At 43.2% G+C, this 20,818-nt stretch overlaps 1 protein-coding gene across 8 annotated transcripts in view; it reads right to left on the reverse strand.

The window, feature by feature from the left end:
- Positions 1 to 17,967, reverse strand: part of PNPLA4 (patatin like phospholipase domain containing 4) — a 51,372-nt gene extending 33,405 nt beyond the window's left edge. For 3 of the 8 annotated variants that reach the window (XM_043537783.1, XM_043537786.1, XM_043537785.1), the window contains exons 1-5: positions 13,035 to 17,967; positions 10,425 to 10,776; positions 9,002 to 9,119; positions 1,615 to 1,799; positions 1,098 to 1,241 (exon numbers count right to left, since the gene is read on the reverse strand). In XM_043537783.1, coding sequence (XP_043393718.1) covers positions 1,098 to 1,241; positions 1,615 to 1,799; positions 9,002 to 9,119; positions 10,425 to 10,583 — 606 coding nt within the window. In that variant the 5' untranslated portion in view covers positions 10,584 to 10,776; positions 13,035 to 17,967. Of the gene's footprint in view, positions 1 to 1,097; positions 1,242 to 1,614; positions 1,800 to 9,001; positions 9,120 to 10,424; positions 10,777 to 12,724; positions 12,902 to 13,034 lie in introns of those variants that run through there. The other 5 variants (XM_007060553.4, XM_027822974.3, XM_043537784.1 and 2 more) reach the window with 4 other exon arrangements.
- Positions 17,968 to 20,818: the final 2,851 nt, after the last annotated feature.

Genomic DNA, 20,818 nt, shown 5'->3' on the forward strand with positions numbered 1-20,818 from the left:
CCACAACTGGCTTCCTGCGAACATGACCAATCATCCACTCTTTACTCCACCCAATCAGACCTTGGACAAAACAGAGAATCAAAGCCTATAACTGTATGCACTAATATCAATCAAGTAAGAAAGCACCTATAAGTTCCTTATATCTCCTTCCTTACAAGGACAGCAGTGCATGTTTACTGAACAGTGTCAGCAGTTGGCTGTAACTGTCAGCCTAGGACAGAAACTGATTACCACTCTACAGCAAACTTTAATAAATTAAAAGCATATCACCAGCAAAAATCTCACTCATCACTTCCCTCATATTGTCTCCTAAACCCAGGTTTCTCAACCTTTTTCTTTCTCAGCCCCTTCTGCCCCCAACATGCTACAAAAACTCCAGAGTCTGGGTGGTGGTGGTAAGGACTGGGGGCTCTGGGCTTCAGGTGCTTCCATCTGGGCTTCTGCCCTGCAGGACATCGGGGCTCCGGCCCCTGGGCAGGGACCTCAGGCATAGGTGTAGTTTGACTTCTATTTGGGGTGGGAGTGGGGCAGGGCCGGCAGGGCTCGGGAAGGGAGTGCCAACTCCACCCCTGACTCACCTCAGCAGACCACCCAGCTTGTCTGGGTTGGGGGAGGCGCAACCAAAAATTATAACTCAAAGGGTAAGGGGTTCAGCTCAAAAAGTTTGAAAACTGCTCAGGGTGCAGGGAGAGGGGTTCTAGGGGCTGTGTACAGGCGGACACTCAGGGTGCAGGGAGATGGGTAGCTAGGGGCTGTGCCAGGAGACACACACACACCACTGCTGTCGCTGCTCCCCGAAGGCTCTGCGGAACGAGGTCCCCATGCCCAGGCAGCTCTTACTGGTTGTACAAAATGGGCTGGGAGCTGAGGAGCAGCCACAGCCCTGGCCACCAAGAGTAGAAGACGAGGGAGCGCTGCACTTCCCCCTCCATGAAACCTGTCAGAGCAGCAGCCACCCTGCACTGCCCAGTTCCAACTTCCCACCACCAACCTGGCCAGGAGGCGGGGCTTCAGGGGTTGGGGAAGAGCAGTGTGTGGAGCTGCCGCTGGGACTGCTCTGCTACGGTTAAGGCACTGCAGTTTGGGGGTCAACGCACCTCCGATCTCCCCACCAACTCTGCCCATGGGCTCGGGGCTTCTGCTCCACAGGGCACCAGGGCTTGGGGCTCACAGACCCCCTGAAACCGGCTCATGGATCCCCAGGGGGCCACAGATCCCCGGTTGAGAACTGCTGTCCTAACCTACAAGGATACAAATAGTGTATGTGCATGCACACATGTATGTATGACTTTACATATATCAACAAATCTTCATCCATATATGACTTCAAAATTATACAGCTAAAATATAATCTTATTATTTAAATTGAGCACATACTTCATTAGTTTTAAAAACTGTATGAGGAATATACACAGACTTTCTTTGTTAGGGAAAGCAAAGAGTTCTGAGCTCTGCTCCTAGACAAGAACTAAAATAACAAACAAACATACAAAATAAAAGTCAACCAAATGAAAATAGTGCCAGCCTAAAAACCTTACTTTAGGAATTTAAGGGTTTTTTTGTTTTGTTTTTTAAATTGCTACATTCTAAATGGATTAGTTACTTTTCAATTACCTCTATGTTTTCTGGCATTGTTAACAGAACTGTGGCAACCAGTGATCCTGCAGAAGCTCCTGCAAAAGCCTTCACAACCTTCAGTAACTTCTTACCATGCCTGCAAAGAGCAGATGCTGCCCCCAAGTGGTATATACCCAGAAACCCACAAGCTGCAAATGACAGGTTGAGATGTTTCATTTTTGCTGTGGAAACAAAATTTTGCTATCAGGAGATGGATCAGTTCAATGCTTTAACACATTTATTTTTTGCTATATAGCACACACAAGCAGAATATCTAAAAACAGCTGGCTTGTTTTCAAAAGAGCTGAGCACCTTCAACCCCCAATTAATTCCACAGGAGCTTGTAGGTGCACAGCATCTTTGAACTTCAGGGCAATTGTGTTCAAAATGCTGCTTAGTCAAATACTGCTCCATTTCTATTGTTTCAACTGGAAAATTATTTTTATCCACAATAAAATATTAATAAAGTGTTTTTATAAATGTTGTATTCCTTTGTTAAATTAAAAAGTTTAACACAATATATTGAGTAGATACGTTTTCCCATATCTGGCTACTTAGTAAAGACAACTTTAAAAAAAATAAAATAAATTATTCTAGTCATTTTCCAGAACTATTTGATGGATTGGTACAGTTTAAACCCATTTTGCTGCTGGCTGAGATGGTTAAAATTGCTCCGAATTGTAGGTAATTACATCTGGTCATCTTATTCACTTTAAATGTGCAGTACTGACTCTAAAATAGTCCTCTTGGAAAAACACATTTTCCCCTTTCATTATTGGAATTAATTTACTTTAGAAATGCTACCATCAGCATCCAATAATGCAGAGACAAATTTATGTAAAAGGCATTTCTTATTCAGAGAAAAGAAAACACATGTTATATTTGCAATTGTGAGAAGACAAAAGAGACACAAACTATAGTTTTAAAAAAGTAAAACAAAAACCACCACGCGTTGATTTCAATGGGACTACTCACAGCAGTAAAGTTAAGCAAGTACGTAAGTGTTTACAGGATCAGGGCATCTGCCTACCTTAATGCTTAGCATGGCATCTAGAGCACTTAATATTAAACACGGTGTTAACTAGAGTTCAATTGCCCAATGTGTAACAAAGGAATCTGAGTATCAGAGGGGTAGGTGTGTTAGTCTGTATCCACAAAACAACGAGGAGTCTGGTGGCACCTTAAAGACTAACAGATTTATTTGGGCATAAGCTTTTGTGGGTAAAAAACCCACTTCTTCAGATGCATCATGGGTTTTTCCTCACGAAAGCTTATGCCCAAATAAATCTGTTAGTCTTTAAGGTGCCACCAGACTCCTTGTTGTTTTTAAAGGAATCTGAAATCTTTTACAGGATTGTGTCTACTCTCAGGTTTAGGGAGGACAAGAGTCCAAAGCAATATCATTAGATCCCTTAAATTCAAAGCTGTGTTTATACAAGGGAATTTTAAAAACAAAATTCCCACCAGTGTTACCATGGGCTCAACTGAACCTGTGGCAATATTAGAGAAAAAAAAATTTCCCCAAATTTATCTTGAGTAGACAAAACCCTGAAGATCTAACTTCTTACATACCTCCAGAAACTTGCAAGATTCTGCTATTGCTGATCATAAAAGCCATATACTGTATGGAAGATAGTTAAAATAAGCAATAAAAAAATAAGCAAAGTATGCCACAGAAAGCCTCACCCTTATGATCTCAGACCTTCAGCAAAGGATTAGGAAATGAGTGTTAAAAGGGGATGGAGAACAAAGCTAGACCATATTGTTCGAGTTACTCTCTCAGCCTCAAGATACCTTTAGCTCCTAAAACACACAGGTCTAGATGAATGCCTAATGAGAATAGATTTGTTACTCTAATTAACTATATCTTTAAATTTCCTTTGTAAATTATCTTCCTCTTTGCACTACCAAAACCCAGTAATTAGCTTATGTATTTTTTCTCTATATAATCCACTTATTTCATGCAACTTCTTCAGTATGTTCAGACTGGACTTGTAAATCATGCAAAAATAAAAGCTATAAAACTAATTCTCTTTGAATATATTGCATTTTAAAGGTAAATTTATCTGAGGGTGCCAAGGCATGCCAACGTTACTACAATAATAAGGTGGTTAAACCTCAGAGTGCTTCTCAAATATATGTTCACATAAAGTTACAGTGATGGATTCCCCCCTGGGGTGCCACCTGGAACTGGGGTACCACTGACCCCTCTGACCCTGGGTGGTACCCTAGTTCCAGGTGGCACCCCAGGGGGGAATACTGTGCTGCTGTGATCAACCTGCACTTTCACCAGCACACATACTGGTAGGTACACACTCAGCTGCAGTTACATTCAGATGCTGTGTCCAGCCCCTACATGGGAAGGTGCCAGCTAGGGAACTTCCCAGCTACTCAGACACGCACCCCCTCTGGAGTGTAAACCCAAAATAATACCATCTTGCGCTTCACAGGGAACTGTACAGCGTAAGATCATGAAATGCGTCCCCTTCCTCAGTGTGGAGAGGAATACACAACAGTTTTCTGCCCCAGTTATGACTCCCACACACTGGTTTTCGATAAAGCAAAAACAAGTTTATTAACAACAAAAGACAGATTTTAAGTGATTATAAGGGATCGCAAACAGATCAAAGCAGATAACCTAACAAATAAACAAAAAAACGCAAACTAAGCTTAATATACTACATAGATCAGATATGAATAGCAAATTCTCACCCTAAGTGAGGGTACAAGCAGGCTGCTGTTTCTTAAGGGGCAAGCTGCACTAGTTTACAGCTTGGAATCCCCAGGTGTTCCGTTCACAGGCTAAAAACCCTTTAGCCTGGGTCCAGCACTTCCCCCAGTTCAGTCTTGGTTCCTCAGGTGTTTCCAGGAGTCACTTTGGTGGGGAGTCAGTGAAGAACCACGGTGATGTCACTCCCCTACCTTATATAGCTTTTGCATATGGCGGGGAACTCTTTGTTTCAAAGCTTGGTTCCCATGCCAATCAGTAGAAAAACACTGATATCCCAAGATTCAGACCAGCACCAGGTGACCTGATCACATTTCCCTATAGTGTCACAGCAGCCATCACTTGGAGGCTGTTTGTAGTGTCCTCAGGAAGGTCCCCAGGTGGGAGATAAGCTTCTTCTAAGACCTATTGTTTTCTCCTAATGGCTCATTAATCTGAATGGGTCATCTAGACTGAGAGCCTCTTGCTTAGTGGATTTAAGATTAAACTCGATAAGTTTATGGAGGAGATGGTATGCTGGGATAACATGGTTTTGGTAGTTAAATATTCGTGCAGGAGTGGTGGGTGAAATTCTGTGGCCTGCGTTGTGCAGGAGGTCAGACTAGATGATCATAATGGTCCCTTCTGACCTAAATATCTATGAAATAGTGAGCGTTCCCCAGGTATAAACACTTTTGTAATATAGATATATAATCAATATTCTTAACTTCAGATACAAAAATGATACATGCATACAAATAGGATAATCATATTCAGCAGATCATAACCTTTCCAATGACATCTAACATGACTTATCTTGCATAAAACACATCAGAACTATGTCATAATTATATCATAACATCACTATGAAGAATTTGGGGTGAAGCGTGACAGTTACACAGTCACTATGGACAGATTTGTTTGATCCTCATTAACTCATTACCTGAAGGAATATTTGAATTCTCTAGGCATTAAGACTCCTTGTTTTCCCAAATTTAGTTTGCATGCCTCTAACACATCCTATGTGTACAGTACAGGTTTCAGGGCTTCATATGGTCATGTGATGAATGATCAGAAGAATAAAGCATTTTGAAAGAGAAGCCCCTAACAGGTTAAATCCTTTATGTTTCCTTCATTTAGTATGGATTAAAAGCAGGAAGAGGAGGAAGATTTCCTCTTTGTATACAGGTTTAAAAATACCTAAAAAGCTCTTGTTGAAAGTCTATGAAAAAGCAGCAGAATACAAGAAACAGTTTGATACATTTTATACATTGAAGTCCGTACTTTGTTTAAACTTGTATGTTGAATGTCTTCCATACAGACTGGATCAGGTAACACAGAAATGAATCATTAATGTATGGGAGATTGTCTAAAGTGTAAGACCTTCTTTTAAAAAAAAAAAGTGTATCGTTTAGATGGTGTTAATTAGAATTCACTGAAAAAATTCCTACCTTATCTCTAATTTTGTTGTGGGGGAATATATAGAAGCTGTAATTTACAAAATAATAGATGGCTATTTCAAGAAAGATGAGATACACTGTAAACCAATTAGCTGTATAATAAGCAAATTAAGTGATATGTGAGAAAAGTAACTGGAGAATATATATGAATACTTTATGTAGAATTGTTGAGACAATACAAAGAAAAAATAAATGCCATAGAAAGTGTATTTTAAGAAGGAAGTGTAGCAGGGAGAGAGCAAAATAAGATTTGTTCTGAAATCAGAGCAGCTTTTTTTGGTAACACCTACATATGTAAGAGATAATCTAAGCCTAGTGTGTACTGAAATAGTGACACCGATGCTTTTTGAAGTGCAAGGATGTAGAAAAAGAGAGAGAAAAAATGATACAGACTAACTAAAACCAAAAGCTGTGGTCTGTCATGGAGCTCATTGGGAGGGTCTGTTTTCCTCTACATTTCTCCATAACCTTAATGGCAACTTTCAGAATCTTATTTTAGTTTCCAAGATAAAGTACTTACATTTCACGTAACTCTTTTGTTTCCTCTTTAGTCTGTAAATTAATAAATACCTCCCCTATTTAATCTACATTGAATTTGGCGTTGACTGTTGTATTTGGGAACATCAGATATTTGTTGCTTGCCAATGTTTTCAAAGAGAATATAATTGTGCATTTAAGGGATGCAGAAACAGGTAAACGTGACTTAAGTGCAGATCCATCTTAGGGTATGTCTTCACTAGGACATTAAAGTGCTGCCACGGCAGTGCTTTAACGTGGCTGTGTAGTCGCAGCACCAGCGCTGTAAAAAATACCACCCACATGAGGGGAGTAGCTCCCAGCACTGGTGCACTGTTTACACTGCCACTTTACAGATCTGAAACTTGCAGCTCTCAGGGGGGTGTTTTTTCACACCCCTGAATGAGAAAGTTTCAGCACTGTAAAGTGGCAGTGTAGACAAGGCATTAGGGTTGTTGTAGGAACAGAGGGAAGACAGCTTCACCTCCCCTGTTCAGAGACTTCTAGGGGCTGGTTTGCCACATGGCACAAACTAGGGCAATCCCAAGGGCTGCCCTAACTGGTGCCCCTGTCATACAGAATGTCTATGGGCCATTGCAAAGACAAGGAGACAAGCTTACCTCGGCCACAGACCCTACCACTCTCAAATCAGTCCTTCCCGCCTCTGGATCACCCATGTCTCATACATCAAAATCCTTCCTGCATCTTCTGTGAAGCAAGAACAGAGCAAACTCTATGCCTTGAAGCAGGAGTCTTCTTTACAAGGGATATTTTTTGGAACAGGCTTACACTAGTACACCAGCGCCTTTGCACCAACTTAGCTAATGAGAAAGGGTCCTAAAGAAATGACAAATCTGACATTCTGAACAGGTGGGCAAGGGCACAGAGAATTCTACAGTGTGCCATAACAGGGTCCCTACGGTACAGCTCTGGGTAGAGGAAAGCCAAAGTACACAAGGGTATTTATAAATCTGTAGCACTGGAGTAGGTAAAATGAAAAACACTCATGACTAAGCCTTTGTTTTTTAAAGTTCTGTCCCCTTCCCTCTGCCCCAAAATATCTATGTATCAAACCTATTCAAATTTAGAACTAATCCTTCCCCCACAACCATTTAAAACTTCCTTTATAAGAACAGCAACAATTTTACCTGGCCTGTTTGCTGATTACACTGGACCACTGACCAATAAAGGTGGTCACTAGTTCAAAATTCCAGTGCTGCAAATAAAAGGCTGTCAAGCAGACAGAGAGTCCAATGTCAGTGGCATAAAGGAACTGCTTGAATTCCTACTGCCAAGAGCCTTCTTAAGTGTTCCATAGAACTGTTATTTAAAGATGTGCAGAGACCTTGAATGAAGTGTAAAAAGTATTGAAGATGCAGCTACTTATGTGTGCAAACTCATTTGAACTGGAAATGTATTTTAAGAGCCAAAGAAAAATCAATTTCTATATAGTTGGTATTTCTTCTCTTAATCTGTCTTGTCTATTTAGGCCCTAATCCTGCAATGCAATACATGTGAGTGGATGAAAGATGTTTGCTCACTCATTGAGTCTGCAGCTCCTGCAGGACATGTAACTTTATACACTAAACATTTGAGGGCAGGGCTGTCTCTTACATGTGTATGTACAGCAGCTAGCACAATGGTGCCTCTATCTCTGTTGGGCTTCTGGGAAATACCGTTACACAAATAATAGTAAAAAATATTTTAAAAATAACAACCCACAGCCTAACATTTGCTATAAACATATTTCACCAAAATTTTTAACGAGAATTAACAAAAAGGAACTGCCAACAAATGGGCCATTTTTATGAACAAAAATATACTGAATGAGAGCTATCAAGCAGTTTAGATGAGACACAATAAATATTTGCACTAAATGAAAAGACTTAAAATATTACATTAGCACGCTGGATGGTTAGCTACCATGCATTGCTAGTTCAATAAACAAGCTTACAATTTAACTTGGACTTTATCTTGAGAAAATAAGCAAAGGCATGAAAGGAAGAGATACAAGGTATTCACAAATTTATACTCACACTGGAGCAGCTTTCCAGGGATTGTAAAATAACTATCAATTTAATAAGCATCAAGAAATCAGATAGGAGTAAATACTTATGAGAGTCTTCCTTTCGTGTGTCTTCAAAACCACAAAAGCCCCAAATGGGTGAGCTGTATCAAACGCAAAGGCTCTAATTCAAAAACTACTGAAGTCAAAGAGAGTCCTTCCATTGATTTCAATGGGCTTCTGATTGAGCCCAAAGCTCACACAAAGACTCCATTACTAAGTCACCTCATGCTACCAACATACAAGCTAAAGTTATGGAGTAAAGAACTACAAAATAATACCAGATTGCATCCTCGTCATTTGGTAGACCGTTTCAGCTTCTTCTAAATCATCAGCCAATTCCCAAGAAAGTATACAGAAAGAGTTCTGCTGACTTCAACTGGATTGGACCAATAGTGTATTGGGTGAATAAAATTTATTTTTTAAATTGCAGAATGTACCCCAGTGAACCATAATAATTATTATTTAGTGCACTGTGGAAAAAATATAAAACTTTTTTATTAGCAATAAAAAATTCCTGTATGTTGTGGGGTTTTTTTGTTTTATTTTACAAAATACTTAACTCTATATTATACAGTAATTTGATGAAAAAAACAAGATATTCGGGGTTTAACTGAGAAAAAAAGTATTAAATACCTTCCATCATGAGTTGTCTTTCATCGTATGCTGCTTTGGACCCTTTCCCATAGGCTGTTTTAACTTTCTTAGCACCAACAGCGGTTGCCATGTCCATTATCAGCCATTCATTCTGTACCTGGGACACCCATATTAAGGCAATCAAAGGTTAATCTTTTGAAGGAAAGAATAAAAGAAATGGTTGCAGGAAAATCTCAGCTTATTTTTTTCTGAAGTATTTAAAATAATGCTGTGAAAAATTACGATGTGTTTTTTAAAACTAGCTCGGCATGTTTTCCTTAGAAAGATGAATAAAAGCTCCATGTCATTTACATATTTGTACAGTGTAACACTCTTCGATAATATATTATATGCTATTATTTATAATAAACAACAGCATGCAGTAATTTACACTTTCAAAGCTGAAACTAATCTAAGTAGATGTCTAAAACTAGGTACAGTAGACCAGTGGTTCTCAAACTAGGGGCGCTGCTTGTTCAGGGAAAGCCCCTGGCGGGCCGGGCCGGTTTGTTTAGCTGCCGTGTCCGCAGGTTCAGCTGATCGCGGCTCCCACTGGCCGCAGTTTGCTGCTCCAGGCCAATGGGGGCTGTGGGAAGCGGCACAGGCCGAGGGATGTGCTGGCCGCCCTTCCCGCAGCCCCCATTGGCCTGAAGTGGCAAACCGTGGCCAGTGGGAGCTGCGATCGGCCAAACCTGCAGATGCAGCAGGTAAACAAAAGAGCCCGGCCCCCCAGGGGCTTTCCCTTAACAAGTGGCGGCCCTAGTTTGAGAACCACTGTAGTAGACTACGCCACTTACAAGCAGTATGTGTAGAACATGATGTGCAAACACCAGGATTAAGTTTATATTTCATAAATGATCTTGTCCACTGCTTCAATGTTTCCACAGCCTTAGGCTTTTCTCCTTGCATACCTTCCATTGTCATACTCAAATTCTATTCTCTAATCCTACCTTACCAAATCCTTTACCTCTTTTTCCGGTCTTCATGCCTCATCCCCCCCCCCCCCCCCCCCCCCCCCCCCCACGAGGACTAATTCCCTTATTCAGTAAATCAAATCACCTCAGTTCATGCCCTCCTGCAAGTCTCTCCTAAACACTTATTTCTTTCAGCTAGTCTTCCACCTGTAATCATCTTATTTTTCCTACACTGAAACTACACAGAGGTTTTATTTTTTTCTTAACAAAGCTAGAACAACAAGAAACCTATATGGCAAGTTATATATCTTCTGTTACTTCCCTACCTCTACCCCTTAGTCTGGTCATTTTTCTGAGTTAGTGTCCAAACCTGCAATCCCTTATGCGAGTAGTCCTCAATTCATCAAACCCTAAGACAGTAAACTCTAGAGGAAGGGATCTAGTCTTGTTGTTGAAAGAGCACCATGAATACCTATACCACAGAAAAAATAAATTAAGTAGATACTTACATTATATGTGGCTTTAACATGTGTGGCTCTTAGATGGCAGTAACCCAGAACATCCGTCCAAAACCGGTGAATTTTTAAAAATATGCTACCATGAAGTCCATGCTCTTTCAATGAAGGCCATTGCCTTTGGATGCTACACATGCGTTTAGTGGCCCACATTCCTCTGCAAAGTAGCCCTTGAATCCAGATGGTGTAACAATGAATGGATGTGCTCAGAGCAGGATCATTTTACAGCCGCAGACTTGTAATGAATGAGGTAGTTACACCACCACCACCAGATGACTGTATTGTTGGACATTAGAAGGTTATGCAAGAGAGATGTCCCATCATCCACCAATAATATTTAAAATATCTGGTGGAAAACACAGAAAGCCAAAATCAAGTTGAATGACAATAAAAAAAAAGCTGTATGTCAAGGCCCTCACCCTACAATGGGAGCCATGTAGAAGGTAATCAGTAACACATCATCAAACTGATCCATAAGGCCTCTGCTTGCACAGATTAGATTGCAGGATTGGGCCATATTTTGCAAGTGACAATACAAGCTCTAGAGAAAGAAGGTGGGTGAGGTAATACCTTTTATTGGGCCAACTTCTGTTGGTGAAAGAGACAAACTTTCGAGCTCAAGAACTGTGTAACCATGTCTCTTTTATTAACAGAAGTTGGTACAAAAGATATTACCTCACCTGCTTTGTCTTTCAAATACCCTGGGACTTTTTGAAAGTGGATGGGCCTGGCCCATCCCCTTTTTGCCATGGACCTGCCCCCACCCCATCTCTCTGCCCCCTGTTGGCAGCTAATGGGGAGCCTGGGCAGCTATTGGATGCCATGCCACGGACCCTCCACCTGTCCAGGGTAGGGGGTGGAGAGCAGCCCCAGGCCTATGTCCCTGCTCTGCGGCCCCCCGCCCAGAGTAGGTGGAGGGTTCGCGGCTCCCGGCCCACTCTGGCTTCCAGCTTGGCCAGGGACAGGGCTTCGGCCGGAAAAGGCGGGGGCCCCTGGCCCCAAGACTTCTGGGAGGGCTCCACTGGCCCTGCCAGAAACCAACACAGCTACATCATTATAAATACATGCTCGAGACAATTACATAGAAGAACTGAAAATGCATTCCTTGTCTGGAAGTTAATTAATGCTAAATGTAAAAAAAAAAGATAACGTAGGAGGGAAGATTGCCTTGACTTCCACTTCAAATAAAACACTGTCAGATCCTGATAATCCATGACCATAAAGGGAAAGCATCATCTTGAAATGTAGTCAATTTCAAATGGGAGTGAAAGGCAGCTCAAACCGGAGGGAAAAGTCACTACACCTGCCCATGAGTGCCCCTTCCAATGTCATCTGTTGTCCAATCACATTCATTTTATTTTTAGAATTTTGGAGTGATTTGTTATTGCCTCAAACAGCCGCACTGACTATGCAAGAGAAACTGTGCAACTGCCTATGCAGCGTCACCCAATACCAGGGCCAGCCTTGGGGCGGAGGAGGGAGAGGGGAACCTGGGTGACTACCCAGAGTGCAAGTGATCAAGGGGGTGCCGTGCGGCAGAGCAGAGGTGCGCGCTGCTGGTGTAGCGTCAGAAACTCCTCCTGGGTGGCAGGAGAGCACCATGTGTGAGGGGCACATAGATTTCTCCCCGGTTCCTCCCAGCAGAGGAACATGGAGGAGGAGAGCAGTGACACACAGTTATGGCTCCCCCACCATGCTCCTCCATGCTCCCCTTGCATAATGACAGGTTTCAGAGTAGCAGCTGTGTTAGTCTGTATCCGCAAAAAGAAAAGCTACAGCTCACTTCATCAGATACATCCGATGAAGTGAGCTGTAGCTCACAAAAGCTTATGCTCAAATAAATTTGTTAGTCTCTAAGGTGCCACAAGTCCTCCTTTTCTTCATGCTCTCCTCGGGATGATGGGGAGAACGAGGAGCAACACCCAGGGCCCCCTGCACCTAGGTCACTTTCCCCATTTGGGCTGTGAGGCGAGCACCAGGAGCTGCTGCTCTCTGCCCTTCTCTTAGGCAGCCAGGTGGGGAAGTGACCTGGGACGCAGGGAGGGAGCCCTGATGTTCTCGCTCGCCCCCCGCCCCCGCGGGGTGGGCGGAGCAGCAGCCGTTAGAGGGCAGCGAGCAGCAACGCCAGCTGCTCCCCGCATCCAGCTCAGTTTCCCCGCGTGGGTGCAAGAGGCGGGGCGGGGGCTAGGGGCGACGGAGGGCGGGGAGCCCGCGGGGGGCCAGGGGCACCATTTCCCCTAAAGCCGGCTCCGCGCAACACACGCGGGGGGAAGGAGGGGAGAGGAAAAAATAACCCGAGTCTGAGCGGGGCTGTAACAGTTTCAAAGTCCGCTCGGAGACGTGACCAGGGTACAGCGGGGAGAGGGGAGATTCCCCCCAGGCCACAGCGCAGCCCCCCACCCCGAGGGGGTCACAGTTGGGGGGGGGGACCCCCCGCACGCGGAGGCAGGACAGGACGCGCCGCCGCCGCTTCTACTGGGACCCGCCTCGAGACCACGGGTTTATGCAGGGGGCGGGGCTGCCCGGGCACGCGCTGGGCTGGCGCCTAACGTCAGAGCCCCGCGCGGGTCTGGGTCAAGGAAGGGCGCTGGGGAGGCAACGCACCTCTTCTCCCTGCACGCGCTGGCCGCCGCTGACGCGCCTATTGTTCTACAAACTCAGCACCAACGAACCGAGCGACGCCCCCCGGTCCCACGCCGACCTCGCCAGGTCGAAACCTCGCGAGATCTCGCTTCCCGCCCGCTGGGAGGACGCGGGCATCGGGAGCTCGAGTCGCACGCGTGTGACGCGTCAAGAGGCGAGACAGAATTAACACGATTCGCCGCTCTGTGCCGTTCCACCCGGCTCGGGCTCGCGCGCCTCACAACGGGGTCGGTGCGCGAGGACAGACAACACTCCGGCGTCTCGTGCCCCCCCCCCCCCCCCCGGCGCACGTGCAGTGTGCTCGCGTTGGAACGAGGCACACAATTTGCGACAGAGGAGGTCCTGGCAAAGTCCTCCGCGCCCCCGCCCTTCCCTCGCGCGCGCAGGGAGTGGGCGACTGGCCGGGATCCTGCGCGAGCTGTGGCACGTGCGGGGCCCAGCAGGCGCTGGAGCCCCCGGGCCTGAGCAAGGGGAGGGTCCGTGAGCTGGGCTGCGGGGCGGCAATGAGCCGCTGCATCCGGGCGTTGCCCCCCTAAGCTTCTTGCTTAAGGCCTGGGGGAGGGGGGGTCTGTTGGGTGCCAGGCCGCCCGCCCAGGATCCCCGTGCGGAGCGGCGGTGGTGCATGTGCCCCGCTTCCCGGCGGTTTGCCTGGGCTTTGTGGAGTCGGTGACTAGCAACATTCTGCTGCTTCGGCCCTTTGAGGCCAGTCAGTCTGGGTCAGAGGAAGCAGCCTCCCAACAGGTGCCTGGAATCGATGTACTCGCTACAGTTTTATTTTGAAATTGCTCTGCTGCCTAACGTAATGTGAAGGAATGTTTCCTTGGCTCCAACCCCACCAACTGGAGGCAACCCAGCCCCTCAGATATTGTTCTGAACTAAATAAATTCTGTGATCAGTTAATGACAAACACAAGGCTTCTGAGGGGCCACTTTAAGTGCGAGTGATATTTTACACAAGCTCCCTCCCAACCTAAATTTGATTTACAATATGCGAATGATAGATGTGATGATTTCCCATTATGTTTTTAGTACGTGTAATAACGAAAAATGATTTTTATTTACAGCTTCTGTTGGTTGAGCTTATTGCTCACCCTGTGGACTCCTGCCATTCCTCTATTCCTGCTTCCTCAAGTTCCATGTATACCATTTTCCCATTCCCCTCTATTTGAGGGACTTCCCTCTAGTCTCCCCCCAGCATGTGCCCCTCATTCACTCCTCCCTCAGACTTTTCAGTGAACCTGCACCCAATCCTGACACAGCACAATGGCCTGAGCTGGGCCAGAGGTCCGTGGTGAGCAAGGGGGTGAATGGCTGCAGGGTGATCTTCCACCTCTGTGCAGCCAGTGGCTTGTGCTCCCCACTGCCATGTTAGTGCTGAGCCTCCACATTTATTTATTGACAAAATTGGCAGAATTTTATGCCTGGCAGGATCCAACTGTTTAGAGACTCAGGGGGAATCCAGGAGTGGGTTGAAAGGGTTCTGTGTGGGGCAATCTGGGTGCGGGTGGTTCAGTGGTGGGAGGGTCTGAGTGCACGAGGGATCTGCATGGTCAGAGGCTCATTGTGTTTCTGGGTGCAGGGGCAATGGGACTCTGCAGGACAAGTGAAGGTGGTTGCGGATCAGCAGGGGGGTCTGGGTACTGGGGGGGGACTGCCCCCCTCCAGATACAGGGGATGGGATGGGGGGCAGTCGGGGTGCAGGGGGTCTGGATGCATGGAGGTTGAGCGGACATCTGACCTGACCCTGGCTAAGGCATCCCCAGCCCCCCAGTGATTTACCTATCCGCTGGCTGCTCTGGGCACCCTAAATGACATGCCCGTGCTGCTGGGGAGGGGCACGTGACTGCTTTTGTGGGTTCCCTTTGCGTGCCTGTCAGAAAGTCATTTTTCTGTGGGGAAGCAAAGAAATCTCTGGGGGTCATTAATTCTACGTGCATGCAGTGGTGCAGAATTCACTGAGGAGTAATTATTTTAAACATGATGTAAATGCTTAAGGAATGATTGAAAATTACATTTACCATACATTTGTTAAGTATGAACTTAAACTGCCTAGAAAAATGTAAATTCTGATTTGAGAGAAATGCTAAAAGCGTCTTGAAAAATGTTATATGTGGTTTAATTTGACACATTTTTCAACAACTCAGGTTGTTTCTGAAAGGTGTATTTCCCATTTAAAGTATATGCCTCATTCCTAAAACTTAAGAATGGCCACATTGGGTCAGTCCAGTGGTCCATCTAGCCCAGTATCCTATCTTCTGACAGCAGCTAGTGCCAGGTGCTTTAGAGGGAATGAATGGAACAGGGTGTTTATCAAGTGATCTGTTCCCTTTTGTCCCGTCTCAGCTTAGTCCAGTGAGAGGCTTAGGGACATCCAGACCATGGGGTTGAGTCCCTGATCATCTTGGCTAACAGTCATTGATGGACCTATCCTCCATGAACTTCTCTAATTGTTTTTTTAACCAAGTTATACCTTTGGCCTTCACAATGTCCCCTGGCAGAGAGTTCCACAGGTTGACTTTGAGTTGTGTGAAGAAGTACTTCCTTTTGTTTGGTTTAAACCTGCTGCCTAATAATTTCATTGAATCTTGTGTTATTTGCAGGGGTAAATAACACTTGTTCACTTTCTCATCACCGCTGATTATTTTATAGACCTCTATCATATCCCTCCTAAGTCATCTCTTTTCTAAGATAAACAGTCCCAGTCTTTGTAATGTCTTCTCATTTGGAAGCTGTTCCATACCCCTAAACATTTTTGTTGCCCGTCTCTGTACTTTTCCCAGTTCTTATATATCATTTTTTCCATGGATTTATATAGTGGCATTATGATATTTTTGTCTTATTATCTATCCCTTTCGTAATAGTTCCTAACATTCTTTCTGCTTTTTGACTGCCACTGCACATTAAGCAGATGTTTTCAGAAAATTATCCACAATGACTTCAAGATCTCTTTCTTGAGTGGTAACAGCTAATATGGACTCCATCATTTTGGATGTATAGTTGGGAGTATGTTTTCCAATGTGCATTACTTTTCATTTATCAACATTGAATTTCATCTGCCATTTTATTACCCAGTCACCCAGTTTTGAGAGTCACTTTGTAACTCTTCACAGTCAGTTTTGGACTTATTCTCTTTTGGACTTATCTTACTATCTTTTGGACTTATATCTTTTTTCCAGGACATTTATGATTAGATTGACCAACACTTGTCCCAGTACTGATCCTTGGGGAACCCTGCTATTTACCTCTGTCCATTGTGAGAACTGACCATTTTTTCCTACCTTTTGTTTCCTATCTTTTAACCAGTTACTGATCCGTGAGACGAACTTCCTTCTTATCCCATGACTTTGCTTTAGAGGCTTTGGTGAGGGACCTTGGCACAGGCTAAGTAAATGATATCCACTGGATCACTCTTATCCAGATCTTTGTTGACCCCCTTCCCCCCAAACACAAATAATTGTAATTGATGAGGTATAATTTCTCTTAACAAAAACCGTGTTGACTCTTCCCCAACAAATGGTGTTCATCTGTGTGTCTGATTCTTTTCTGTACTATAGTTTCAGCCATTTTACCTGGTACTGAAGTTAGGCCTACCAGCCTGTAATTTCCAGGATCGCCTCTGGAGCCTTAAAAAAAAAAAAAAAAAAAAAAGGTGTTACATTAGCTATCCTCCAGTCAGAGATGATGCCAGGGAGGGGGGTATATGCAGGGTCATGTTCCTCCCCCCCAGGTTGCTCAGTCACTTGGTGCAGCTGGGCTCCCTCCTTGTGATACAAGAGGCTTTTAGCTGCTCTTTGCTGTGTAAGGAAATCAACAGTACCATGGAAAGCAGTCAGGCCAGGCAACTCTAAACATCCAAAGATGGGGCAGAAAACATTGTAGAAATCATCTCTCCCAATTAACATAACAAAGGTGGTGACGGTGTCATAATGCTTAAACATGCATAGAAATGTAGTTCGTTTCAGATTTAAGGCTTTTGATAAGAAATAATGATAGTTTATAGATAGAAATCTAAAATAGCAACCATAATAATTTTATATTAGAGACATCAAAATGGATGATTTGGACTGAATTGACCAATGGCAGACAGAAGATTATGGTGAAATAAAGTTCAGCAAGGCGGGGCTGAGCTAACTCCAAAATGTCTGAAGGGAGGGGTGAGGAGGAGCTTCTCAACTAGGTTCAGCAAAAATGACAAGTAAAGCTGATTGGGTAAGCAGGTATCACCCCATGGGGAAGATCCATGCTAATAGCTGGAATTGAGAAAGCAACCAATCAAAGAAGGCCAAAAATTGTATATAAGGCAGAGAGCTGACAGGCTTGGGTGTGTGTATGAGTGGAAGAGAGCAAGCAGGAGCAAAGCAAGAAGGTAGCAGGAGAAGAGCAAGAGTTAGCAGTGAAGAAGCAGCAGTAGCTGACAGAACAGAAGGACCCTTGAGATAGTACAGAGGGATTATAAAGAAGGAAAGTAAGTATATAATTCCTTTTTAATTATAAGGAATGCATGAGTATGATTGTAAATAAAGGTGGATGCCTGCGTTTGAATGGATTTGTATCTCACCCATTCTATGAATGAATAAGCATCACTTATAGAATGTTATTGTTTAGGTTTCTTTAAGGTATAACATTGTAATGTTGCTTTATACATATGTATGGAAATCTCTGTTACACTGTAATAGATTTAATAGCATTGTATTAAGGTTTTATACACATATATGAGGGGATCAATGTGTGCCATATTATGCAATGTATCTGCTATATGGTCTGTGTAGCCTATGTATATGATTCCTAAATGCAATACAATTGTGTTATGCTATGTGTCCTGTATTTTAGTGTATTCTTTCTTGATTGTTAAGAGTATTGTAACTGATTATTTTCTTTGAATAAATGTTATTTTGTTTTTGAAGAATTATTTTTAAGTGTCAATCCTTTGAGCAGAAGGCTGTATCTGTGTCTTCTCATGGGTTAACAAAACTAGTCTGCTCTGTGGGGTCAGTCCTCTGAGGGTTAGAGACAAACTCCTGGTAAAACCCTGGCAATTACTCTAGGGCAGGCCACCTGCTGTTACTCCTTGAAGCAGGCCAAATTGATAATTGGTTTACAGTTACAAACAGGCCACTATTGGGGTGCTTGGGGTCCACATTTTGGGGTAACACCTGTGAGACAGCTGAGCCGGCATACTGCGAGCTGCTCCATGCTGGGAGAAGCAAAGGGAGGAGGAACAGCTGGGAGCTGCAGGGAGAGGCCAGTGCTTTCCATGAAGAGGGGAGGGAAAGCTCCCAGCATACTCTCAGTCCCAGATTTTCCCCAAAACACGTTCTGCAATGTTCAGCCCTCTACTGGACAGTTCAGATAGTAAGGTTTGTTACCCCTGTGAGGAGTCACTATTCAACAGTTTGATTACTCCACTTAAAGTAACAAACAGTTCAGTTTAAACACAGCACTGGACTGATTTAGATTAAAAATAAAACAAGTTAATTAACAAAAGAAGACAGGATTTCAAGGGAATTCAAGAATAAGAGAGAAAGTTATAAATGGTTACCACAAATAAAAGTGAAAACATGCACCTAAAAGTCTCAAACTCAATCTATCAAGTTTTGGTTCAAGGCTTTGTTTACGATGCCATTTCTCACCCATAGACTTCGAGCAAGATGATGACTGACCCTCTCCTCGGTCAGGATCTCTCCAAGAGGCCCAAAGGTGCTAGTGCCTTTGTCATCTTAAGTGATAAAGAGATAACGTAATAGGTAGGGCTGTCTGATTTTGAACATGTGCTAATAACTTCATGTAGGGGAATTCATAACTTTACATATAATTTTGCTACATATATTTCACTATGATATTGATAAGTGAGTTGTTTTCAAATGATATCTCAGAAAGCATATTTTGTACAAAGATTATTACAAGAGTATGTGGGGCCTAAATAAAGGGGTAGTTTTGGTCACAATACCTTTGCCATTTCTCAAGAAAGGAAATTTATACAAAGAGCTGGCATGAACTATACAGAAGTTTCAAGATGGCAAGTGGAAAATGAAGAGGGATATAAAGAGAAAATCAGTGGGGAAAGACTTAATTTGATATTCTTTTTTTACTGACAACCATTAGACGTATTATTCAGAAGTGAATACATTTACATTCTGTCATCCACTGAACACCTACTTATTATGAACTCTGCATAGTAAATCTATATACAGTGGATGTAATATACATGGTTTGGGATTTTAGTGAAAGATTAAATACAGTGTCTTGCAACATTAATTCACATTGGCTTGGATTAAAATACTGATACATAAATTGAAGGACCATAAAAAAGTTTATGGATTTATGGTAATGTATTAAAATGTGAAGAGATGACTAGTGGGGTATCAGAAGGATCAGTGTTGATCCTATTTTATTTAACACCTTAGTAAATGTTCAAGAAGAGGAGATATAACACCAATGAAACTCACAGATGACACATTTGGGAGTTGCCAGCAAGAGTGCGGCCAGGACTGCTGAAATATTAGATAAAAGGAAAAAATAACAAAATGAGGTTCATCTTAGAATCATAGAATATCAGAGTTGGAAGGGACCTCTGGAGGTCATCTAGTCCAAACCCCTGCCCAAAGCAGGACCAATCCCCAGCTAAATCATCCCAGCCAGGGCTTTGTCAAGCCTGACCTTAAAAACTTCTAAGGAAGGGGATTCCACCACCTCCCTAGGTAACACATTCCAGTGTTTCACCACCCTCCTAGTGAAAAAGTTTTTCCTAATATCCAACCTAAATCTCCCCCACTGCAACTTGAGACCATTACTCCTTGTCCTGTCATCTGCTATCACCGAGAATAGTCTAGATCCATCCTCTTTGGATCCACCTTTCAGGTAGTTAAAAGCAGCTATCAAATCCTCCCCTCATTCTTCTCTTCCGTAGACTAAACAATCCCAGTTCCCTCAGCCTCTCCTCATAAGTCATGTGTTCCAGACCCCTAATCATTTTTGTTGCCCTTTGCTGGACTCTCTCCAATTTCTCCACATCCTTCTTGTGGAGGATTTCTTGTTAAAATGCAAGCTCCAAAATGATTATTCATCCTTTTTTCCTCTGAATTAGGACTGATGATCTGGCCTATATACTGTTCTGGTGGGAAATAATTTGGAGAACTGAATCATAGAAAGCAGTAAATCAAAGAGACCTAGTGCCATAAAAGACATGAAATTAGATACAAGTTTGCAATGCAATACAGCATCAAAAGAACTCAATGACATTTTGGGTGTCATATGCAAAGACATTTTTTCCCAGAGCCGGATGATCCTAGTCATTGTCACTTTCTAGCTGTAGGCCAATTGAACCTCAAGCATTACATTCAGATCTAGGCTCTGCATTACCAGAAAGAGAGAGACAAAATTGGAAATCAGATAGGAGCAGGAAAAAAATAGGAGGTAGGGGGCCTAGCTGGATAGACTTGAAGCCTAGGACTGTCAATTAATCACGGTTAACTCATGTGATGAACTAAACAAAAAAAAATCACGATTAAAAAAATTTAATCACAGTTAATTGCACTGTTAAACAATAGAATACCCATTTAAATATTTTTGGATTTTTTTTTACATTTTCAAATATATAAATTTCAATTGCAACACAGAATACAAAGTGTACAGTGCTCACTTTACATTATTTTTATTACAAATATTTGCACTGTGAAAATGATAAAAGAAATAGTATTTTTTCAATTCACCTCATACAAGTACTGTCATGCAATCTCTTTATCATGA

Source organism: Chelonia mydas, chromosome 1 (assembly GCF_015237465.2).
Source record: "Chelonia mydas isolate rCheMyd1 chromosome 1, rCheMyd1.pri.v2, whole genome shotgun sequence".
Classification (NCBI taxonomy): Eukaryota; Metazoa; Chordata; order Testudines; family Cheloniidae; genus Chelonia; species Chelonia mydas.